Raw genomic sequence first — 20,869 nt, forward strand, 5'->3', positions numbered from 1 at the left:
TGTATTTGTTTACACCAGAGTCCGTAATGCCTCTCCGGTACTATGTAAGCCACATTGAGCCTACAAATAGGTGGGAAAATGTGGGATATAAATGTAACAAATAAAATAAAATTATTAAAATGGCAAAATCCACTCTTACTTCTAGGTTAAGCAGCATAAAATGTACTGTTTTGGAATCTTTCCAGTTACATGTGATCTGGATTGGCCACTGTTGGAAACAGGATACTGGGCTTGATGGACTTTGTCTGTCCCAGTATGGCAACACTTATGTACTTATGAGTATTGTGTTCAATTCTGGTTGCCATATCTCAAAAAAGATATAGCTGAATTAGAAAAGATTCAAAGAAGAGCGACTAAAATGATAAAGGGGATGGAACTGCTCCCGTACCGTATGAGGAAAGGCTAAAGAGATTAGGGCTCTTCAGCTTGGAAAAGAAATGGCTGAAGTTGGGTATGATTGAAGTCTACAAAATCCTGAGTGGTGTAGGACAAGTAGAAGTGAATTGATTTTTCGCTCTTTCAAAAAGTACAAAGACCAGGGCACACAATGAAATTACATGGAAATACTTTAAAAACAAATATGAGGAACTATTTTTTCACACAAAGCATAGTTATGCTCTGGAACTCGTTGCCAGATGATGTGGTAATAGTGGTTAGCGTATCTGGGTTTTAAAAGGTTTGGACAAGTTCCTGGAGAAAAAGTCCGTAGTCTGTTGTTGAGATGGACAAGGGGGAATCCACTGCTTGTCCCGGGATTGGTAGCATTGAATGTTGCTACTAATTGGGGTTTCTGCCAGGTACTTGTGACCTGGATTCACCACTGTTGGAAGTAGAGTACTGGGCCTGATGGACCATTGGACTGACCTAGTATGGGTTTTCTTATGTTCTTACCTCAAATATTGGTCACCACATCTGAAGAGATATAGCAGAGTTAGAAGAGATACAGAGGAGAGCATTAAAATGATAAAGGGGTTGGGACAACTTTCCCTTGAGGATGGCTAAAAAAAGCTAGGGCATTTTAGCTAGGAGAAGAGGCAGCTGAGGGGAGATAGGATAGAGGTCTATAAAATATTGAGTGGAGTGGAGCAGAGACACAAATCGCTTATTTACTCTTTTGAAAAATACAATGACTAGGTGGCATCTACTGAAGTCACTCTGGAATAATTTTGCCCGAGAATGAGGTAAGCTTATCAGGGTTTTTAAAAAAGTTTGTTCAAGTTTCTACAAGAAAAGTCCATAAGCCATTATGTTTCAACAGTTTTTATTGATGACAGTCAGAAACACTTATATGCAAACATATCCAGGTTTACAAAGATTCATAAACATAACTGTACCCAGTAAAGACCAACCGAAAGCTCCTGTCATCAAGCTTTGCACAAGTTTTTTAAAATCCCCCCCTTATGTTTCAAATGCATAAAGCATAACTGGAGCAAACACCCCAGGACAGATCAACATAAGGAATCCATCTCCCATTCCTCCCTCCCCCCCCCCCCCAAAAAACAAAACAAAACCGGGGATAATTGTATGCTTATAGAGAACTTAGCACAAAACTACGCGCCCTTGTATGTACAGGTCCCAGATTATCAGAAACGCCTTTCTCCTTCGGGGGGGGGGGGGGGGGGGGGGGGGATATGCCAACCATTCTGTGTTCCATTAGCAAGAGCTCGTGTAATTTATTGCGCCAATGCCAATATTCTGGCGGTGAAGCACTCTTCCACACCCCTAGAATGAGCCGCTTGCCCAATATACAAGCTTTGCGTACCAAACATTGAGCCCCTCTATTGGCTACCTTGAATGATTTATATTTATCTAGGATTATTCCCAGAGGGTATAAGAGATTTTCATCCCCAGCAGCGCCTCCAAAAAGCCCATCAACCTAGTCCAAAAGGCCTGGATCCTCGGACATTCCCAGAGAGAGTGAAAGAAGGAACCTGCCTACCACATTTCGAACAAAGGGGTCCGCCACCCCTCCCATCTTGAAGATTTGAGCCTTTGTCAGATAGGCCCTGTGCAGAATACAAAATTGGCATTCACGGATTTCCGTATTTACCGACAGTGTAAGTACCTCTGCCGATAACTGATCAAAATCTAAAACAAGATTTGGCCTCCCCAAATCTTGAGCCTAATTGCTTCTGATGTTCTCCTTATTCTTGTGAGGAGCTACCCTTGTGAGTGCCTTATGTAACCCTGAGACCGAAAGACGATCCCCCAGGACCTGACCAAAGAAATCCCTCACATGTTTGCTGTGTCTGGCTCCCAAAACCTCGCCTCCTATCTCAAGTACATAATGAGCTAATTGGTTGTGCACAAATATATTACCAAAATCAATACCCACCCCCACTGCACCACCGACCCTTTCGCATTCAGAACATGTTCTAGTCTAGTCATGTCCATGGCCTTCCATCTTCGAAACACTGGGTTTTCCAGACCTGGAGAAAACAATAGGTTACTCTGAATGGGCAGTAGGTCAGAGACTTCCGAAGCTATACCCCAGTATCTAGTCAGATCCCTCCAGACCTCCCTCAAGGACCGTAACAGGACACTTGCTCTAAAAGGGGGAGGTATCTCCTGGCTCGGAGCCTGCAGTAAAAAAATATAGGTGACACGGTCGAAAATGCTCTTTTTCCAGCTCTCGGGGAGTATAATCCTGTCTGTCTAGCACCCAATCCCCTAAATGACGAAGGAGGCAAGCTTGATTATAATGGCGTATATTTGAAATTCCTATACCCCCTTCCCTCCAAGAACCTAACATGAACTGTAGGGACAGTTTGGGTTTAGCTCTTCCCCAAATAAATGTTCTGTCTATGCAGTAAAACCAAATCCTTTGCCAGAATACGAAATGGCAGCATCTGAAGGACATAGCCACCTCGGAAATTCAACCATGTGAAATAAGTGTATTCTTCCATGAAGGGGTAGAGGAAGGGCATTCCAATTTTTCAAATGTTCTGTAGTATTCTCTTACAAGCGAGAAACATTTAAATGATATAAAGATCCTACCTTCATTGCCAGCTTTATTCCCAAGTAAGTAAAGGATTCCCGTGCCCACCTAAAAGGAAGCGCCTCTCCCCAATCCTGTCTCAATTGTTCCGTCGACACCAATGCCAAAGATTTGGAAACATTTAATTTGAAACCTGCAAAGTCTCCGAATTCACGAAACAGAGCCAGCAACGCCTCCAGAGACCTCCGAGGATTAGTAAGATGCACTAAGAGATCATCAGCAAAAGCTGATATCTTGAAGGTGGATTGTCCGATGGGTACCCCAGAAATCTCTGGATGGGAAACAATTTCTCTAATAAGTGGGTCCACAGACAAAAGAAAAAGCAATGAAGACAATGGGCAACCTTGTCTTGTACCATGACGTATAGGGAATACCGAAGAACTTTCCCCATTGACCCACATAAAAGCCTTTGGGTCTGAGTACAACACTCCTACTGCCTCCCAAAAAATCCCTCAATACCAGCCCTTTTCAAGACTGCAAAAAGAAATTGACACACCACCCGATCAAAGGCCTTCTCTGCATCAAAGCATATTAGCAATGATTGTCTTCTAGACCATTCCACTGCTTCCAATGAAACCAAAATTGATCTGATGTTCTTGTCGCAGTCCTGCCCTTCACAAATCCCACTTGTGGGTGAGAGATCAAGTCTGGGAGCACATGAGATAATCTGTTCGCCAAATGTTTGCATAGAGTTTCACATCACAGTTAAGGAGAGAAATGGGTCTGTAGGACCCCAGATCCTCCGGAGTCCTCCTAAGTTTCAGAAGTACAATCATCTGAGCAACTTTAAAGGACTCCAGCATGGTCCCAGTCTCCCCCATTGAATTAAAAAGGTTTAATAAAGGGGCCTTCAGCTGATCATAGAGCATCTTATAGAATTCCACACGGAATGCATCTGGGCTTGGCGTCTTGTAGAGTTTACTCTGTTGGAGTTCCAGCATTAGGGTTCTCTCTGTAATGGGGGCATTTAGAAATTCCCTTTGCGAGGATGAAATCTTGAGTAGGGATAAATTATTTAAGTATAAATTATTGTCTAACATAGCGTCTGTAGGCTCCTGGTACAATTGTTCGTAATATTTCCTGAAACATGTCGCTGTCTCTGTGTCTGATCTTATCCATCCTCCTCTGGGGTCTTGCAACTGCATTATCCTTGAATGTCCTTTTCTATTTTTTATTAGTCGTGCCAACAGGGCCCACGTTTTGTTCCCATGAAGGAACAAATTATACCGGTAGTTTAGGTGGGACTTTCTCGCCCTCTGGTGTAACAACTCATTCAACTCAATTATCCAAATATAGACTGGGTAAATGTAACATCGGGACACGCTAGAGAGGTACAATTCCTTGATGAAATCAAGGACAGCTTTATGGAGCAGCTGGTGCAGGAGCCGACGAGAGAAGGAAAAATTCTAGACTTGGTCCTTAGTGGAGCACATGATCTGGTGAGGGACGTTATGGTACTGGGGCCGCTTGATAACAATGATCATAATATGATCCGTTTTCATATCAACCTTGAAGTAACTATACACAGGAAGTCAAATAAGTTAGCGTTTAACTTTAAAAAAGGAGACTATGATAAAATGAGAAGAACGGTTTAAAAAAAACTTAGGGGGGCAACTGAGAGGGTAAAAACTGTACAACAGGCATGGACGCTGTTCAAAAATACCATCCTGGAGGCCCAGGCCAAACATATTCTGCAAATTAGAAAAGAAAGACGGAAGTCCAAAAGACAGCCGGCATGGTTGAAAAGTGAGGTGAAGTAAGCTATTAGGGCTAAAAGAAACGCCTTCAGAAAATGGAAGCAGGAACCGTCTGAAAATAATAAGAAGCAACATAAGGAGTGTCAAAGCAAATGCAAGGCGCAGATAAGGCCAAGAGGGATTACGAAAAAAAGATAGCATTAGAGGTATTAAAAGCAGGAAGCCGGCAAAAGAATCGGTTGGGCCGCTGGATGACCAAGGGGTAAAAGGGGCGATCAAGGAAGATAAAGACGTAGCGGAGAGATTGAATGAATTCTTTGCTTCGGTCTTCACCGAGGTAGGTTTTGGTGGGATACCGGTGTCGGAAATGGTATTTCAAGCTGACGAGTCGGAGAAACTTACTGACTTCACGGTAAACCTGGAGGACGTAATGGGGTAGTTCCGCAAACTGAAGAGTAGCAAATCTCCTGGACCGGATGGTATTCATCCTAGAGTACTGATAGAACTGAAAAATGAGCTTGCGGAGCTACTGTTAGTGATATGCAATTTATCCTTAAAATCGAGCGTGGTACTGGAAGATTGGAAGGTGGCCAACGTAACGCCGATTTTTAAAAAAGGTTCCAGGGGAGATCCGGGAAATTATAGACCGGTGAGTCTGACGTCGGTGCCAGGGAAAATGGTAGAGGCTATTATCAAAAACAAAATTACAGAGCACATCCAAGGACATGGATTACTGAGACCAAGTCAGCACGGCTTTTGTGTGGGGAAATCTTGCCTGACCAATTTACTTCAATTCTTTGAAGGAGTAAACAAACATGTGGACAAAGGGGAGCTGGTTGATATTGTGTATCTGGATTTTCAAAAGGCGTTTGACAAGGTACCTCATGAAAGGCTACAGAGGAGATTGGAGGGTCATGGGATAGGAGGAAATGTGCTATTGTGGATTAAAAACTGGTTGAAGGATAGGAAACAGAGAGTGGGGTTAAATGGGCAGTATTCACAATGGAGAAGGGTAGTTAGTGGGGTTCCTCAGGGGTCTGTGCTAGGACCGCTGCTTTTTATATTTATAAATGATTTAGAGATGGGAGTAACTAGCGAGGTAATTAAATTTGCTGATGACACAAAGTTATTCAAAGTCGTTAACTCGCGACAGGATTGTGAAAAATTACAGAAGGACCTTATGAGACTGGGAGACTGGGCGGCTAAATGGGAGATGATGTTTAATGTGAGCAAGTGCAAGGTGATGCATGTGAGAAATAAGAACCCGAATTATAGCTACGTCATGCAAGCTTCCACGTTAGGAGTTACGTACCAAGAAAGAGATCTGGGTATCGTCGTCGATAATACACTGAAACCTTCTGCTCAGTGTGCTGCTGCGGCTAGGAAAGCAAATAGAATGTTGGGTATTATTAGGAAAGGTATGGAAAACAGGTGTGAGGATGTTATAATGCCGTTGTATCGCTCCATGATGCGACCGCACCTTGAGTATTGTGTTCAGTTCTGGTCGCCGCATCTCAAGAAAGCTATAGTAGAATTGGAAAAGGTGCAGCAAAGGGCGACTAAAATGATAGCGGGGATGGGACAGCTTCCCTATGAAGAAAGACTAAGGAGGCTAGGGCTTTTCAGGTTGGAGAAGAGACGGCTGAGGGGAGACATGATAGATGTATATAAAATAATGAATGGAGTGGCACAGCTGGATGTGAAGCGTCTGTTCACGCTTTCCAAAAATACTAGGACTATGGGGCATGCGATGAAACTACAGTGTAGTAAATTTAAAACAAATAGGAAAAAAGTTTCTTTACCCAATGCATAATTAAACTCTGGAATTCGTTGCCGGAGAGCGTGGTGAAAGCGGTTAGCTTAGCAGAGTTTAAAAAGGGGTTAGACGGTTTCCTAAAGGACAAGTCCATAAACCACTACTAAATGGACTTGGGAAAAATCCACAATTCCAGGAATAACATGTATAGAATGTTTGTACGTTTGGGAAGCTTGCCAGGTGCCGCTGTCGTGGACAGGATGCTGGGCTCGATGGACCCTTGGTCTTTTCCCAGTGTGGCGTTAATTACGTACTTATGTAACTCTCTCTCTGGGATGTCAAAAGGGCTTCTCTATTAGCCACTGACTGCTTAGCCCCATACTGGAGCAGATGCTTTTGGATCATATCCAACCGGAGGATCTCCTTATCCCTCACTTTACGGGCACGGGCTGTATAGGAAATTATCTCCCCTCGCATCACTGCTTTTGCCGTTTCCCAAAAAAGACTGTGTTGGTGGGTATGAGCTCTATTATGGAACACAAAGAGGCATATTTTCAAAGCACTTAGCCTTCCAAAGTTCCATAGAAACCTATGGAACTTTGGAAGGCTAAGTGCTTTGAAAATATGCCTTAAAATCTTCCCATCTCTCCCGGTAAAAAGTCCCAAAACCTGCATCCCAATAAAGTTCTAATGGGAACCTCCAGGTGTCTCTCTGATGACGGCCCACCCCTTTTTCCATTTGAAACCATATAATGGCATGATGTGAAATTTCACAAGGTTCGACTTCGGCTGCAGGAATTTTAGAGAAGAGGGGACTAGATATCAAGAAATAGTTAATACGTGACTGTTTCAGATGTGCACGAGAGAGGTGTGTATAATCTCTAAGTGTGGGGTGCAGAACCCGCCAAACGTCTATCAGATCTAAAGCACTGCAGAGGAAGGGCAGGCTTCTAGAGCATTGACTGGAGCTCTGGGATCCAGAAGAAGATTTATCCATCCGAGGATCAAATACCATATTAAAATCTCCTCCCAAAATAATATTGCCCTCCTGAAAGGGTGTCAAGAGGGCAATTAAATTACATAAGTACATAAGTACATAAGTAGTGCCATACTGGGAAAGACCAAAGGTCCATCTAGCCCAGCATCCTGTCACCGACAGTGGCCAATCCAGGTCAAGGGCACCTGGCACGCTCCCCAAACGTAAAAACATTCCAGACAAGTTATACCTAAAAATGCGGAATTTTTCCAAGTCCATTTAATAGCGGTCTATGGACTTGTCCTTTAGGAATCTATCTAACCCCTTTTTAAACTCCGTCAAGCTAACCGCCCGTACCACGTTCTCCGGTAATGAATTCCAGAGTCTAATTACACGTTGGGTGAAGAAAAATTTTCTCCGATTCGTTTTAAATTTACCACACTGTAGCTTCAACTCATGCCCTCTAGTCCTAGTATTTTTGGATAGCGTGAACAGTCGCTTCACATCCACCCGATCCATTCCACTCATTATTTTATACACTTCTATCATATCTCCCCTCAGCCGTCTCTTCTCCAAGCTGAAAAGCCCTAGCCTTCTCAGCCTCTCTTCATAGGAAAGTCGTCCCATCCCCACTATCATTTTCGTCGCCCTTCGCTGTACCTTTTCCAATTCTACTATAGCTTTCTTGAGATGCGGCGACCAGAACTTGCGGAAAAACTTTTTGTCAAAAATATCTGGAGCATATACATTGCAAAATATTAATCGTTGACCTTCCAGCACTACCTCCACCAAAACTTATCTACCCACTGGGCAGCGTTCGACTGACTTAATCTGCACAGCCAGACCTCTGCGAAAAAGAATCAGTACTCCTGCCCTCCTCTGCACCGCCGGGGCTTCTACTAAATGACCTACCCACTCCTTCAGAAATTTAGTGTGCTCTACTGAGGATAGATGGGTCTCCTGCAGAGACGCAACTTCTGTGTTATGATGTTTCAGAGCCTGCAGCATGTTTGTTCGCTTAATCGGTGAGGAGACCCCCCCCCCCCCCCCCTTAGATTCCAGGATATAAATTTGTGACCCCAGGGCCTTCAGGGATTATGTTCTTGTTTCCATAATCAATACTGCAATGAAGAGGGAAGGGGCGCCCCCCCCCCCCCCCACACAATTCCAAGAACCCAGGTGCTCAAAATTCCCCTACCACATCCAAAAGTAATTATCCGTTTCTTGAACTTTCATCCCCGCCAAAGCAAACACCAACAAAACATACCTCCCTCCCAAATCCCAACCCCTCCCTCCTCCCTCCCTCCCCTTTTTCCCTCATACCCAATCCCTCCTAGATAAAAAAATATTCTAATTTAGAATCTGATCATGACGAGTCCCTCCCGGTTTCCCTCCCCCCTTGCATCAACAATACTTTGAACAAATTACGACCCTTCGTAAACTTAACAAAAAAACAGCACCATGGGCCTTTAAAAATGGAACACAGTTCTTTAATGAATGAGCCTTTGTCAAGGTGCTGTTTTTTTGTTTGGACTTTAGTTTGTACTTCGTTCCCCTTCTTAAACTTAGCAAGAACTGTATATTGGAACACATCATTACATACAATATTCCGATCCAGTTTGGCCCTTCCACAAGATTTAATATAGAAAGAAGAAGAAACGGGAAAGAGAGAGAAAAAAGAGAATGGAAAGGATAAGCATTCTGTATATGACAATTCCCCAGTCTCCGCTTGTAAAACACACTTTTTCATACATGAACTGCTTACAGTGCACCTCACTGGCCTTGAGACTCCCATGCTAGTCAAATAGCGGAATGTTCTGAGTAGAGTGTCGGCCTTCACCTTTCAAATATTCCTCACTGCACGTAAGGCTCCCAGTCCAATCAAACAGCGGAGTGTTCTGTGTAAAATTTCCACCTTCCCCTTCCATCTGCGTAGAGCAGTTCCCCCATCTCCGTCCGAGGGGCACACAGTTATGGATGCGAGCTGCAGCCAATGATCCTTGTTGCTCGTATGACACTCATTCCAGGCAAGCAGCGGAATGTCCCACACAGAGTTTCATTCATCACTCTTCCCTTTTGGTTAAAAGAAAAATTGGGCCCAACCATTCCAACCACAAAATTAATACAGTGATTCTTGCTGCATTTAAGCTCCTTATATCCATAGTCCAAAGTGGTAAACTGTGCCAAAAGTCACTTTTCTGCCACCGTGTCTGATTCCAACGACTCCGCTCCTGAGCACACCCAGCTATCTCTTCAGGTTGCACGGGGCTCTTTGATCACTGCATGATCTGAGGTCTGTTGAGTTGCGTATTTTGAAGCTTCCTCAACTGAGGTGAAATAGTTTGGTTCTACCATTGTAGGAAATTCTAAGCCTCGCTGGGTATAGAAGGGCAAAAGATATTTTCCTTGCATGCAGCAGCTTACAAGTCTCTGAAAATAAACGTCTTTGCGCTGCTAGCGCCGCTGAAAAACCTTGAAAGCAAAAGACTTGATTGTTGTCATAGGTTAAAGATCCCAGTTTCCTCATAGCCTGCATAATCTCCATTTTTGCACATAATGAAGAAGCTTGAGGATTACAACCCTCGGGCGCAGATCTCTGGGCGAGTCGGCCCTAGTCGGTGCGCATTTTCGATTTTCAGTGGACCTTCCACCGATGTTAAGCTTAATACTTTGGCAGCCAGGTTTCCAAGAAAACTCGCAATTCGTTATTTTTGATACATTCTGGTATCCTGACTAGCCTTAGGTTATTGCGGCGAGTTCGATTTTCCAAATCCTCTAGCCTCAATTCTAGCCGCTCTAACTTTTTCTGTAAATTCTGTTGGTAGCTCTCCTGCTGCAGGCATTTGTCTTCCACATCTGAGAGTCTCTGTTGGTATCCTGTGAGATCCGTTCATAAATTATCTAGTTTCTAGTCCATTGCCTCTAATTTGTCTGTTTTCTGTAACTTCTGATCTATGGAGGCTTCCAACAATGCTGACACCTCTGCATCTATTTCAGCCGCCCATGCCAAACCAACCGATGTTGTTCCCGAGGAGCTTCCATCTGCCATCTTGTTTTCTCCTATGCGGCCTCGTGTTCCTTCTCTCTTCTGTGATTTTGCTGACATAATCTATCACAACAATGCTCCCCACTTCTCTTCTCCTTTGCCAGGCATTTCCCCTGCTGGAGTCTGTCACGGATTGGGTCTTTGCACAAGTTTTTGAGATGCGTGGGGTTAGATGTTTCTTGAGGGGCCCCGGAGCTTCTCTCTTCGGCTTCCCCTCCCTAGCCTAGCATCAAGTGATCCCCCATAAGCCATTATTAAGATGAACTTCGGGAAATTGATCGGTTTCCTTTTGATAAGTAGCATAAAATCTGTTTTTTTTTTTACTGTTTGGGGTCTTGCCAGGTTTGACCCAGTAAGGCAATGCTTATATTTCTATGTTTTATTATATGTTTATATGTTTACTGTTACTGTGTTTTACCCACGTTGTTCTCACTTTCTGTTTATTTCTTTGATAGAGGCTGTGGTCCTGAGAAGGACCATGTATTCTTACAGTTGCATCATTTACCACCTCAGCAGTTAGCCACTCGACTTCCAGGAATTTCTGAGACTGCCATGATTTTCGCAGGTGTAGATGTAACAAAAGACCCCATTCCTGTACTTCCAACTGTACATTATAACATGGGAGGTATTCCTACAAACTACAAAGGACAGGTAATTAACAATGGATTTAAATGTGACCTCATTTTATATGCTGCTGTATTCCTATGCTACTTAGTTAAGGGTATTAATTTTTTGTGTACATACTAAACTATCTAAGGTATGATTTGGACAGAGAACTATTGCTAATCTTGTGTTTATAAACTTATATTTGTGTCTCTTATACAACTATAGACACCTTGCAAGTTATAGTATAACTAGTAAAAAAGCCCCGTTTCTGATGCAAATGAAATGGGGGCTAGCAAGGTTTTCTTCTGTGTGCATGTGGGAGTGTGTGTGTTCCTGCCCTCTCTCCCCTCCCCCCTCTGAGTCCTTCATTGTTACAGAGAGAGCGATTTGATTTCCTGCTTTGCTGTTTTCCTTCACTGTTTGTGTTAGAGAGAGAGAGCGAGGGCGGGGCAGACACTCATGGGGAAACCGGATATCTCTCCCTCTTCACACTTCCGGTTGGAGGCTTCATAGAACGTTGGTGTTGCCTATTATATATAGAGATAAGACTAAACTGGAAAATTCGCTTGTCGAGCTCTCTCCCTTGCCTCTATCCTCCCTGCCCCCCCCCCCCCAATCCTACCCTTTACCAGTCCTGGTCCTGTCCATATCTCTCTCTCTCTCTCTCTCTTTCTTTCTTTCTTTCTTTCTTTTCTTTCTTTTCTTTCTCTCTCTCTTTTTCTTTCTCGCTCTCTTTTTCTTTCGCTCTCTTTCTTTCGCTCTTTTTCTTTCTTTCTTTCTTTTCTTTCGCTCTTTTTCTATCTTTCATTTTCTTTCTCTCTCTCTTTCGCTCTCTTTTTCTATCTTTTTCTCTCGCTCTCTCTTCTCTTTTACTCTTTTTCTTTCTCTCTCTCTCTTTCACTCTCTTTTTCTATCTTTCATTTTCTCTCTCTTTTTCTATCTTTCATTTTCTTTCTCTCTCTCTTTCGCTCTCTTTTTCTATCTTTCTTTTTCTCTCGCTCTCTCTTCTCTTTCACTCTTTCTCTCTCTCTCTTTTGCTCTTTTTCTATCTCTTTCTTTTTCTCTCGCTCTCTCTTCTCTTTCGCTCTTTCTTTCTCTCTCTCTCTCTTTCGCTCTCTTTTTCTATCTTTTTTTTTTTTCTCGCTCTCTCTTCTCTTTCTTTCTTTCTTTCTTTCTTCTTCTCTCTTTCTTCTCTTTCGCTCTTTCTTCTCTTTCTCTTTCTTTCTCTCTCTTTCAGTAATTCATCCTCCTGGAGTAGAGGTTGCAGATCCTTTATGATTTTTCTTAATTTTTCCAGCTCTGGGTTGTATGTCACTATAAGGGACAACCCAAACATACAGACAGAATCCCCCTTATAGTGACATACAACCCAGAGCTGGAAAAATTAAGAAAAATCATAAAAGATCTGCAGCCTCTACTCCAGGAGGATGAATTACTGAAAGAGATATTTCCATCCCCACAAGTGCTGGCCTTCCGACAGCCACCCAACTTAAAATACAAGCTAATTAGAAGTAAGCTCCCAACACAAAAAGAAAAGAATGGCACACATCCTTGCAATATGTCCAGCTGCAAACTATGCCAAAACATTTCGCAGGACCCCACGGTTGTTCACAAAGGAAAAATATTCAACATTAAGGAATCTTTCACGTCCTCATCTTCCAATGTGGTATATATCATTCAGTGCAAAAAATGCAACGAAGGCTGCTATATTGGAGAAACCAGTCAGATGCTAAAGAAGAGATTTAATTTACATAGAAACCATATGAAAAATGCCAGTACTAATAAAGATGTCATGCCTGTGGGGCAGCACTTTACAAAACCAGTACACTGTACCAGTGACTTCATGGTAAGAATCTTAAAAGGGAACTTTAAAACAGTACAGGAACCTAAGACCTTTGAAGTCAGAATGATTAAATATTTTGACACCCACCAGACAGGACTTAACTAAGATCTGGGTTTTCTAGCCCATTATAAATCATAAAATTGTACTGCTTTGAAAATTGTACTGCTTTGTCGCCCTCCTGTCTCCATGCATATCTCACCTGTCCCTCTTCCTGTCTCTCACCTATCCACCCCCATTCCTGTTAGACTGTCACTGGAATGCTTTGATGTTTCACTTATATATACTGTCATCTACCAACATTTGCTTATTTCCGATCTGACGAAGAAGGGCAACCTTCAAAAGCTAATCAAGAAATATATTAAGTTATGTCCAATAAAAAAAGGTATCATCTTATTTTCTTTTCCATGTTTATTTTGTTTTATTTCTATTGATTACCTTTAAAAGTGGACTAACACGGCTACCACACCTCTCTAACCACAAAGGAAAACCGTAGAAGAGAGCCGATACTCAGTAGCACTGTCTGGTTAAGTGTCTCTGAATATGTGTGGCTGGCTCACTGAGCGTGATTTAAATAGGCAAGTCCCTCTCCTGCCCGCTTAAATCACCTTGAATATTGAACCTATGATTTACTACTCAAGGCATGAAAATCAGAGAAGAAATGGAGTTGCATTCAGTCAAGAATGACTTTGCAAGGATAGTACTTGAGTACAGTGCTGTGAATGATCACATGTCAATTAGATTGCATGGACAACCCTTCAACATGACTATAATTCAAGTTTATACACTAACAACTAATGCTAATTTTTGTAGTGAGTCCATGAACAGGTCTATCATGGCCTTTATTTGTAGCAACGGTGTCTTCATTAGCAGTGTTTGCCTTATCACTACCACCATCTCTAGCTCTAAATATTCTTTGTGTTCTTTCCAACCATACTTAATTGTAGTGTTGTATTGCTGAGATTCAGTATAGATCTTAGATTTTATACAATAAGGCCAAGACATGAAGGTACTCAGCAAGACTTGATTGCTGCTGTTTAATTTTATGAGGCAGTTTGGTGTGGGTAGTTACAGGGACATATTTTTGGGGGATGGGGCAATTATGGTGAATAGTTTGCTAGGGGGATGATTTTGTGGGTAGTGAGGAGAGTTGATGGGGGCTAGTTTTGGGGTGTGGGAAGAATAGAGAATATGGAAAGGCAGTTTGATGGGAGCAGTTCACTATCTGCTGTGTTTAAGCACGATGCAAATACTATGGCAAGTGTTAACAGTAAATTTGAGAGACTGAGACCATACCCCACATACCCTGGCTTAGGAGTGAGGTACATACTGTGACTATAATGAACAAAACTAACCTATTTGAATAAATTGCCCCTCCCCCCTCCTGTGTTTTGTTTTAACTTGGTTCCTATGCTGCAGAAACTGGAACCGTTTCTCCTCTGGAACTTACATCGGTCTAGTTCTTAGGTTGGAAAGAATACAAAAATAACAATACAATAACAGAAATATCAATAAGCCATCCTACCCATCCAACCACAGTTGAAGATTTATCTTGTCCTTAACAGTACCCATCTCAGAAACCACAGTAGCAGGGCTTTAAGCTGCAGGTCCCTTTCTTACTGCTAGAAATAAAACAGCAGTCAAATCCCAGCGCTAAATGTCCAAGACCTGAGGGTTAATGGATGGAAATCTACATAAAAGTATATTTTTCTGTAAATTAAGCCTACTAATTCAAGGAATCTGTAAAATAACATTTTGCATTATAGATCATAAATTACTCTGCCTCGGTTACTTTACCTGGACTAGAGAGATTTTATAACGGTCATGTATTTATTTATAGTACTAGGGGATACCATTGAGGTGACTAGTAGAGGGTTCGATTCCTTGCTTAATTTATTATAATAATTTTCTTTGGGGGTAAAATCCCTTTTCAGGGTATATGTTTCCTCATTTTTGGTCTGGGAGAAATTTAAATTGCCGTAACAGTGTTTCAGGGCTTGGATCAGGATTTGTATGCTTCCATAAACACATGAGCTGTCACCAGTGAGCTTCTCCCTTTTCCTTAATGTTATATGTATCACATAAGGGTTGTCCCTGTCCCCGTTATTTGTTTTAGCCACAGAATGTAGATCAGACCATTTTTTTTGTTGCGAGGGGCAGAGCACAATATAGTATTGTATGTTGACGATATCCTTATTAGTTACCGAACCTAAAGAAGTGATGATAGGGCATTGCTTAATATTTTGGGGAGAATAGTGTACAGCAGGGTGAGGGTTATAAATTGCTAAATCCGAGGACCTGATAAAAATGTTGCCAGAATTCTCACAAAGTTTAAATTTCTAATGCAGAGTTTTTCAGTTCTTAATGATCCAAATGTTTAAAAACTTTTGTGATATTTTAAAGTTAGTTACGTCCCTTTTTTTACAAAAGGTTGAGATCTTCTGGAAGGCCTCTCAGTGGCATGGGTATATAGGATTAACTAGCTTAAGATGAATGTTTTACCTTGGTTATTATACCTGTTGATATAAAATAAAGTTAGTTTTGTGGTTAACAGGTAATAATCCATGTGGATGGACAGGATAAAGTAGTTCCTGGCTTGTATGCTTGTGGTGAAGCAGCTTCTGCATCTGTACATGGTGCTAATCGTCTTGGAGCAAACTCCCTCCTTGATTTGGTGGTATTTGGTCGTGCTTGTGCCTTGACCATCGCAGAGCTGTTCAAGCCTGGTAAGCATTGTTCCCCAGCAATGGCTAGTCAAATGAGCAGTTCCAGTAAAATTATCTAGCAACTGACTGTTTTTTTTTTTTTTTGTTTCTGTACAAGTAGGGTACAGTCTGGCACGCAAGTAGGTGATATCACCATATGGTGCTAGGACAAAATAGCAATCCCAGAGCTCAGAACTAAGTTTTCTCAAATCTGATTAATAGGTTCAAAAACAAAGTTTTCCTGTTGTTAAAGAGGTTTACTTCTTATTTGTCTTATTTTGCTATTAGTTAAAGTAAAAAAAAAAAAAAAAAAAGTAAATAAGTGCTATGTTTGTTGTTTTTTTTATTTTGCATGTGGAAAATGTTGCTAGGGATCTGCCCATGTCCTCAATATGGTAGAAGGATTTAGAATTTCAACACCCATTCTTGAATACCTGATCTATCTGGTTCAGACCACTGTCAGACTGAAATGTGAGCACTACTACTACTACTACTTAACGTTTCTAGAGCGCTACTAGGGTTACGCAGCGCTGTACAAATTAACAAATAAGGACAGTCCCTGCTCAGAAGAGCTTACAATCTAAAGGACGAAATGTCAAGTTGGGGTAGTTAAGATTTCCTGAGAAGAGGTGTAGTGATTAGGCGCCGAAGGCGACACTGAAGAGGTGGGCTTTGAGCAATGATTTGAAGATGGGTAGGGAGGGGGCCCGGCGTATGGGCTCAGGGAGTTTGTTCCAAGCACTGCAGAAGTATTGTCGTCACAAACTGAAAGGATCGCCTAAAGCCCCTCTGCACTCATTGATGCAGAGAGGAGAATTCTCTTTGCTTAGGAGGAGGAGTTAACTTCCTCTACAGATGTTGGGTCTACTTCCATGTACAGTGGCTTTGAATCCATTCACAAATGAGCAGTACCAGAGATCTAAAGTGGCGTGAGTTTTGAACGAGACTTCCAGGCCTAAATAATTTATTTTGTAGATTGGTAATACTGCTTTTCACATGAAATTATATCAAGGTGGTTTACAATATAAAATAATCATGGAAGAAAACCCCAAATATTATGTTATATAATATTATATCTATATCTATATAGTCACAGTGAAGTTTCCATGGAGGCCCTTGTGCCGAGTCAAAGCTCTGCTTGCTAATCTGAAGCTTCCATCAATATCTGTAAAAGGACCAGGAGAGAACTCCACCACACCTTAATCGTTGTAGAGATCCATGGCAAACAAGCCTTAATATTTCAGTAGTACCCAGATCCTCTCTTGCCTGTATCTGGAGGAGGTAAAATATCAATATATATCTTCAATATGGAACTGTACCTTTGTGAAATAGTCACTAGAACTTCTTTCCCATGTACTTGATCCGGGGATTACTTTTATTCTCCACTTCTCTGATAATCAAAACTCTCCCAGCATGCAGTGTGGTATGCAAATCAGCTCCTTTCTTCATGCCAGGAGCTAGGGTATATATAAATTAGTTCACCTCAGCCAAAGCGTAACTGGGGCATTTTACTCTTTTAATTATGCAAAAACAAAACCAAGATTGGCTCCTTTCATCAGCTTGAGCACAACCTTAAAACAGCCTTCTCACCCTAGACAGGACACCTCTCAGCATGATATTCCATCTTAACATGGCCTTTTGGAGCCACACTGTATATAGACAATAACCCATGTGTGAATGGTCAATGGCAGTTTCATGCCTCTCTGACTTTACAACCTTCCAGCCAGCTCCCAGAGGCTCATGATTGTCACATTCCATGTGGCCATAATATCAATCTTTCACAGATGAATGCTGTCATTGTGTGACACATTTTCTGTAAACCCTGTATGTATGTACTGTCTATGTGACCTCACAGTGTCATGGTGTCCACCAGGTAGATGAGCGTTACACTACAGTTGAAGTGGTGTACGTGAGAAATATAATGTGGGGATAGCACTTTAATTGTACACTATTGTAAAGTCATTAATTGACCAAATGACTGTTCTGTCCCCGTAAGTGTCCATCCATTTCGCTCAGTCAAAGCACACATGGGGAAACACTGAATACAACACTGCCTTGACTTGCTGACTTCAGCCTATACTATTTGCTTCTGTGCTCAGTCTGTGCACTACAGGATGATCACGTTTCATGTAGAATGCGAGACATTATTGCATCACCACTTGGCCCTGGGATATGCAGAAATGAAACTTGAGGTAAGATATAATTATTGGGATTTATATTTAATAAATATATATAAAAAGAACATAAAGCAAGGTAGTTTGTCATAAACAGATCAACATAGTACCACACCAAATTAAACCAGATATAACATAATTCCATTACGTCCCAAGGATCAGTCCAGACAAATGGGTTGTGACCATCCACCAGCAGGCACCAGTTGTGCCTCATAAGCTTATCAACCAAGCCAGTATTCTCTATCTGCAGCAGGCGGGATAGCAGCTCCTGTGCACTGTAGTGACTTCTGTGTGGCCTCCTGTCCTGCTTTGCAGATTCAGTTGAGTTTGGGGTTGAGAATATCCTGTGCCTCAGGTGTAAATCTAGAGGCCTAGGTCCATCCCTGCTCCCCCGTTGCCACTTTCTACCTCTTTATCTCAGTCTTCCCATCTCTTTTTTTTCCGCCTCTGTCTTTATATTAAAAAAAAAAAAAAAGCAGCCACTGCGGTTCTTTTTGAGAGCGCTTGTGCTGTGGGAAGATTGTGGGGCTTCAATGTCTTGGAGGTCACGAGACTGGCTGTTTTCTGTGAGTATATTTATTATTCTCCATGTCTAAGCCTATTAAGTCTGAGTGCACGCTGCGGAAGTAAGCTGTCTGGTACCAGTTCCTGCACGCTTTGCTTTACCTCTGTGGACATGCTGCTTTTGCCTACTTTGGCCATCTGTCTCCGGGAGTTCAGTTTGGCTCCGCTCAAGTGGCAGTTTTGGTGGGCTCAGGGCCAACGGCTCCCTCACTCTGTGAGGCTTCACCGGCCATTTTTTCAGCGGGATCCTCGCCTGCTACTGTGTTCTGGGATGTTGGTTTTGTGTGTGTGTGTGGGGGGGGGGGGGGGGGGTAGAAGTCACTGCCCTGCCGTTTTCGCCTGAATTTATTCTTTTATTACATCGGGCCTTTTATTAGAGAAAGCTCAAGCTGCCTTTCCTTCTTCCCCTCACGTTGCTTTTGAGGATCAGCTTTCTAAGAAACTATAACTTTCTGTTTTGCAGGATTTGGAGAATGTTCCTCGGGACTCAGAGGAGGTTTTATCTGTGTATTCTGACTGTCCTAGTTCTGCGATGGCCTTGACTTAGACATTTCAGAGGCAGGCGGGGTTGATGATCCTACTGTAGCTATGCTGTTTTTTTAGAGTGGAGTTCCCTCTGTTGATCACAAAGTCTATGGAAGCTTTAAACATTTCTTCCCCTGCTTCTCAGTCCTGTGGTCCTACTCCATCTATTATGTCAGGTACAAAGAGACCTCCTATATCTTTCCATATTCATGAGGCTATGCAGGAGCTTATTTCAGCTCATTGGGAGACCCCTGATTCTAACCTCTGGGTAGCTTTTGCTATGTATAAATTATATCCTCATCTGCCATCTGATTTAGAGCAGTTTGCTCTGCCTAAGGTGGATGCCCTTATTACGGCGGTTGCTAAACTTACCTTTATCCCTGTTGAAGGTGGCACTGCATTAAAGGATATGCATGACCTCAAGGTTGAGGCTTCCTTTTCAACTAGGTGCATTAACTTCTCATGCAGCAATTTCTTCTTTTTTTGTATCCAGGGCTTCTTTATCATGGATTCAAGAGTTGTCCATGTAGGACTTACCTCCAGACTGTCTCTCTACCCTAGAGGCGGGGTTGTCTTATTTGTTAGATGCTCTATGATATTCTCCAAGCGTCAGCTAAGGATATTGCCTTGGCCGTTTTGGCACGATGCTGGCTATGGTTGAGGTATTGGGCCGCTGACGTGGCATCAGAATCTCTTCTGGTGAAGATGCCCTTTCAGAGGAAACTACTCTTTTGATGAGGATTTGGAGAAGATTGTTAAAGACCTGGGAGATTCCAAGCTCCCGCGGCTATCTGAGGACAAGCCTAAGCCTCATCTCTGGGAGCTAAGTCTCGTTTTCGAGATGCACAGAAGTATACACCAAGAAAAGCTAGTGTTTCCGCTCAGAAACCTCGCTTTCCATGAAAGGAAGACCATGGGCAACAAGCCCTTTTCCACTTCCTCAAGAACCTCTCCTTCGCATCCCTCGCAATGATGGGGTAGATGTTCACTCGTATGTTTTCACAAGAAGTGGACCACCATTACTGCAGACCAGTGGGTTCTTGATATAATTAATTCTTCATGGCTACAGACTAGGATAGATCTTTTCATGCTGTCTCCTTGCGGCAGGTCTGCAAAGATTTGGGCAGTGCAAACTACCTTAGCCTCTTGAAGGTGACTGGGGGCCATACCACCTGTTTCTCCGGCAGAGAGGGGCATGGGTCGGTATTTCCTCTATTTTGTCGTCCCAAAGAATGAAGACTCTTTTCACCCAGTTCTGGATCTTAGAGAGCTGAACAAGTGCTGCATTTCCACATAGAGACTCTTCATTCTGTCATAACCTCGGTCCTGCCAGGTGAATTTCTCACCTCATTAGATCTCAAGGATGCTTATTTTCATATCTCAGTTTGGCCTTCTCGCAGGAAATGTCTCTGGTTTGTGATCCTGGGAGATGATTTTCAATTCAAGGCCATGCCTTTTGGCCTTGCCACTGTATCTCGCACATTTTTAAAAGTTATGGTAGTGGTGCAAGTCTTTCTGCTGGCAAGTGATCCAGGTGCATCCTTACCTGGATGATTGCCTAATTTTGGGCACCTTCTTATCAAGAGAGCCTTTACAGTACACGCAGTCCTGTCTCTTATTTCTATGTTGGATTGGGTGGTGAATTACAGTAAGAGTCATCTCACCCACATCCAGAAACTGGAGTTTCTGGAAATGTGGTTCAATACCCAGGCAGGGAAAGTTTTCCTGCCTCAGCATAGTCAGCTCAAGCTCAAACAGCAAATTCTCAGGCTTCTCTCTCTTTCCTGCCACGGGTGTAGGATTATGCTCAGGTTCTCGGTTCTGTGGCGGGAACTTTGAATGTTCTGCCTTGGACAAAGTTCCACATGCAGCCCCTACAGTCATCCCTGTTGAGCCAGTGGTCTCTGGTCTCAGGGACTTATGTCAGCTGGTGCCATGGATGCCTCAAGTTAGACGGAGTCTAACTTGGTGGCTTCTCCCTG

The 20,869-nt window shown here is 42.6% G+C and overlaps 1 protein-coding gene across 1 annotated transcript in view; it reads left to right on the forward strand.

Annotated features, from left to right (window-relative positions):
• The window catches only part of SDHA (succinate dehydrogenase complex flavoprotein subunit A), a 213,106-nt gene that overhangs the window by 108,090 nt on the left and 84,147 nt on the right, over positions 1 to 20,869 (forward strand). The window contains 2 exon segments of the mRNA XM_030209736.1: positions 10,929 to 11,124; positions 15,474 to 15,645. Coding sequence (XP_030065596.1) covers positions 10,929 to 11,124; positions 15,474 to 15,645 — 368 coding nt within the window.

Source organism: Microcaecilia unicolor, chromosome 1 (genome assembly GCF_901765095.1).
Source record: "Microcaecilia unicolor chromosome 1, aMicUni1.1, whole genome shotgun sequence".
Lineage (NCBI taxonomy): Eukaryota > Metazoa > Chordata > Amphibia > Gymnophiona > Siphonopidae > Microcaecilia > Microcaecilia unicolor.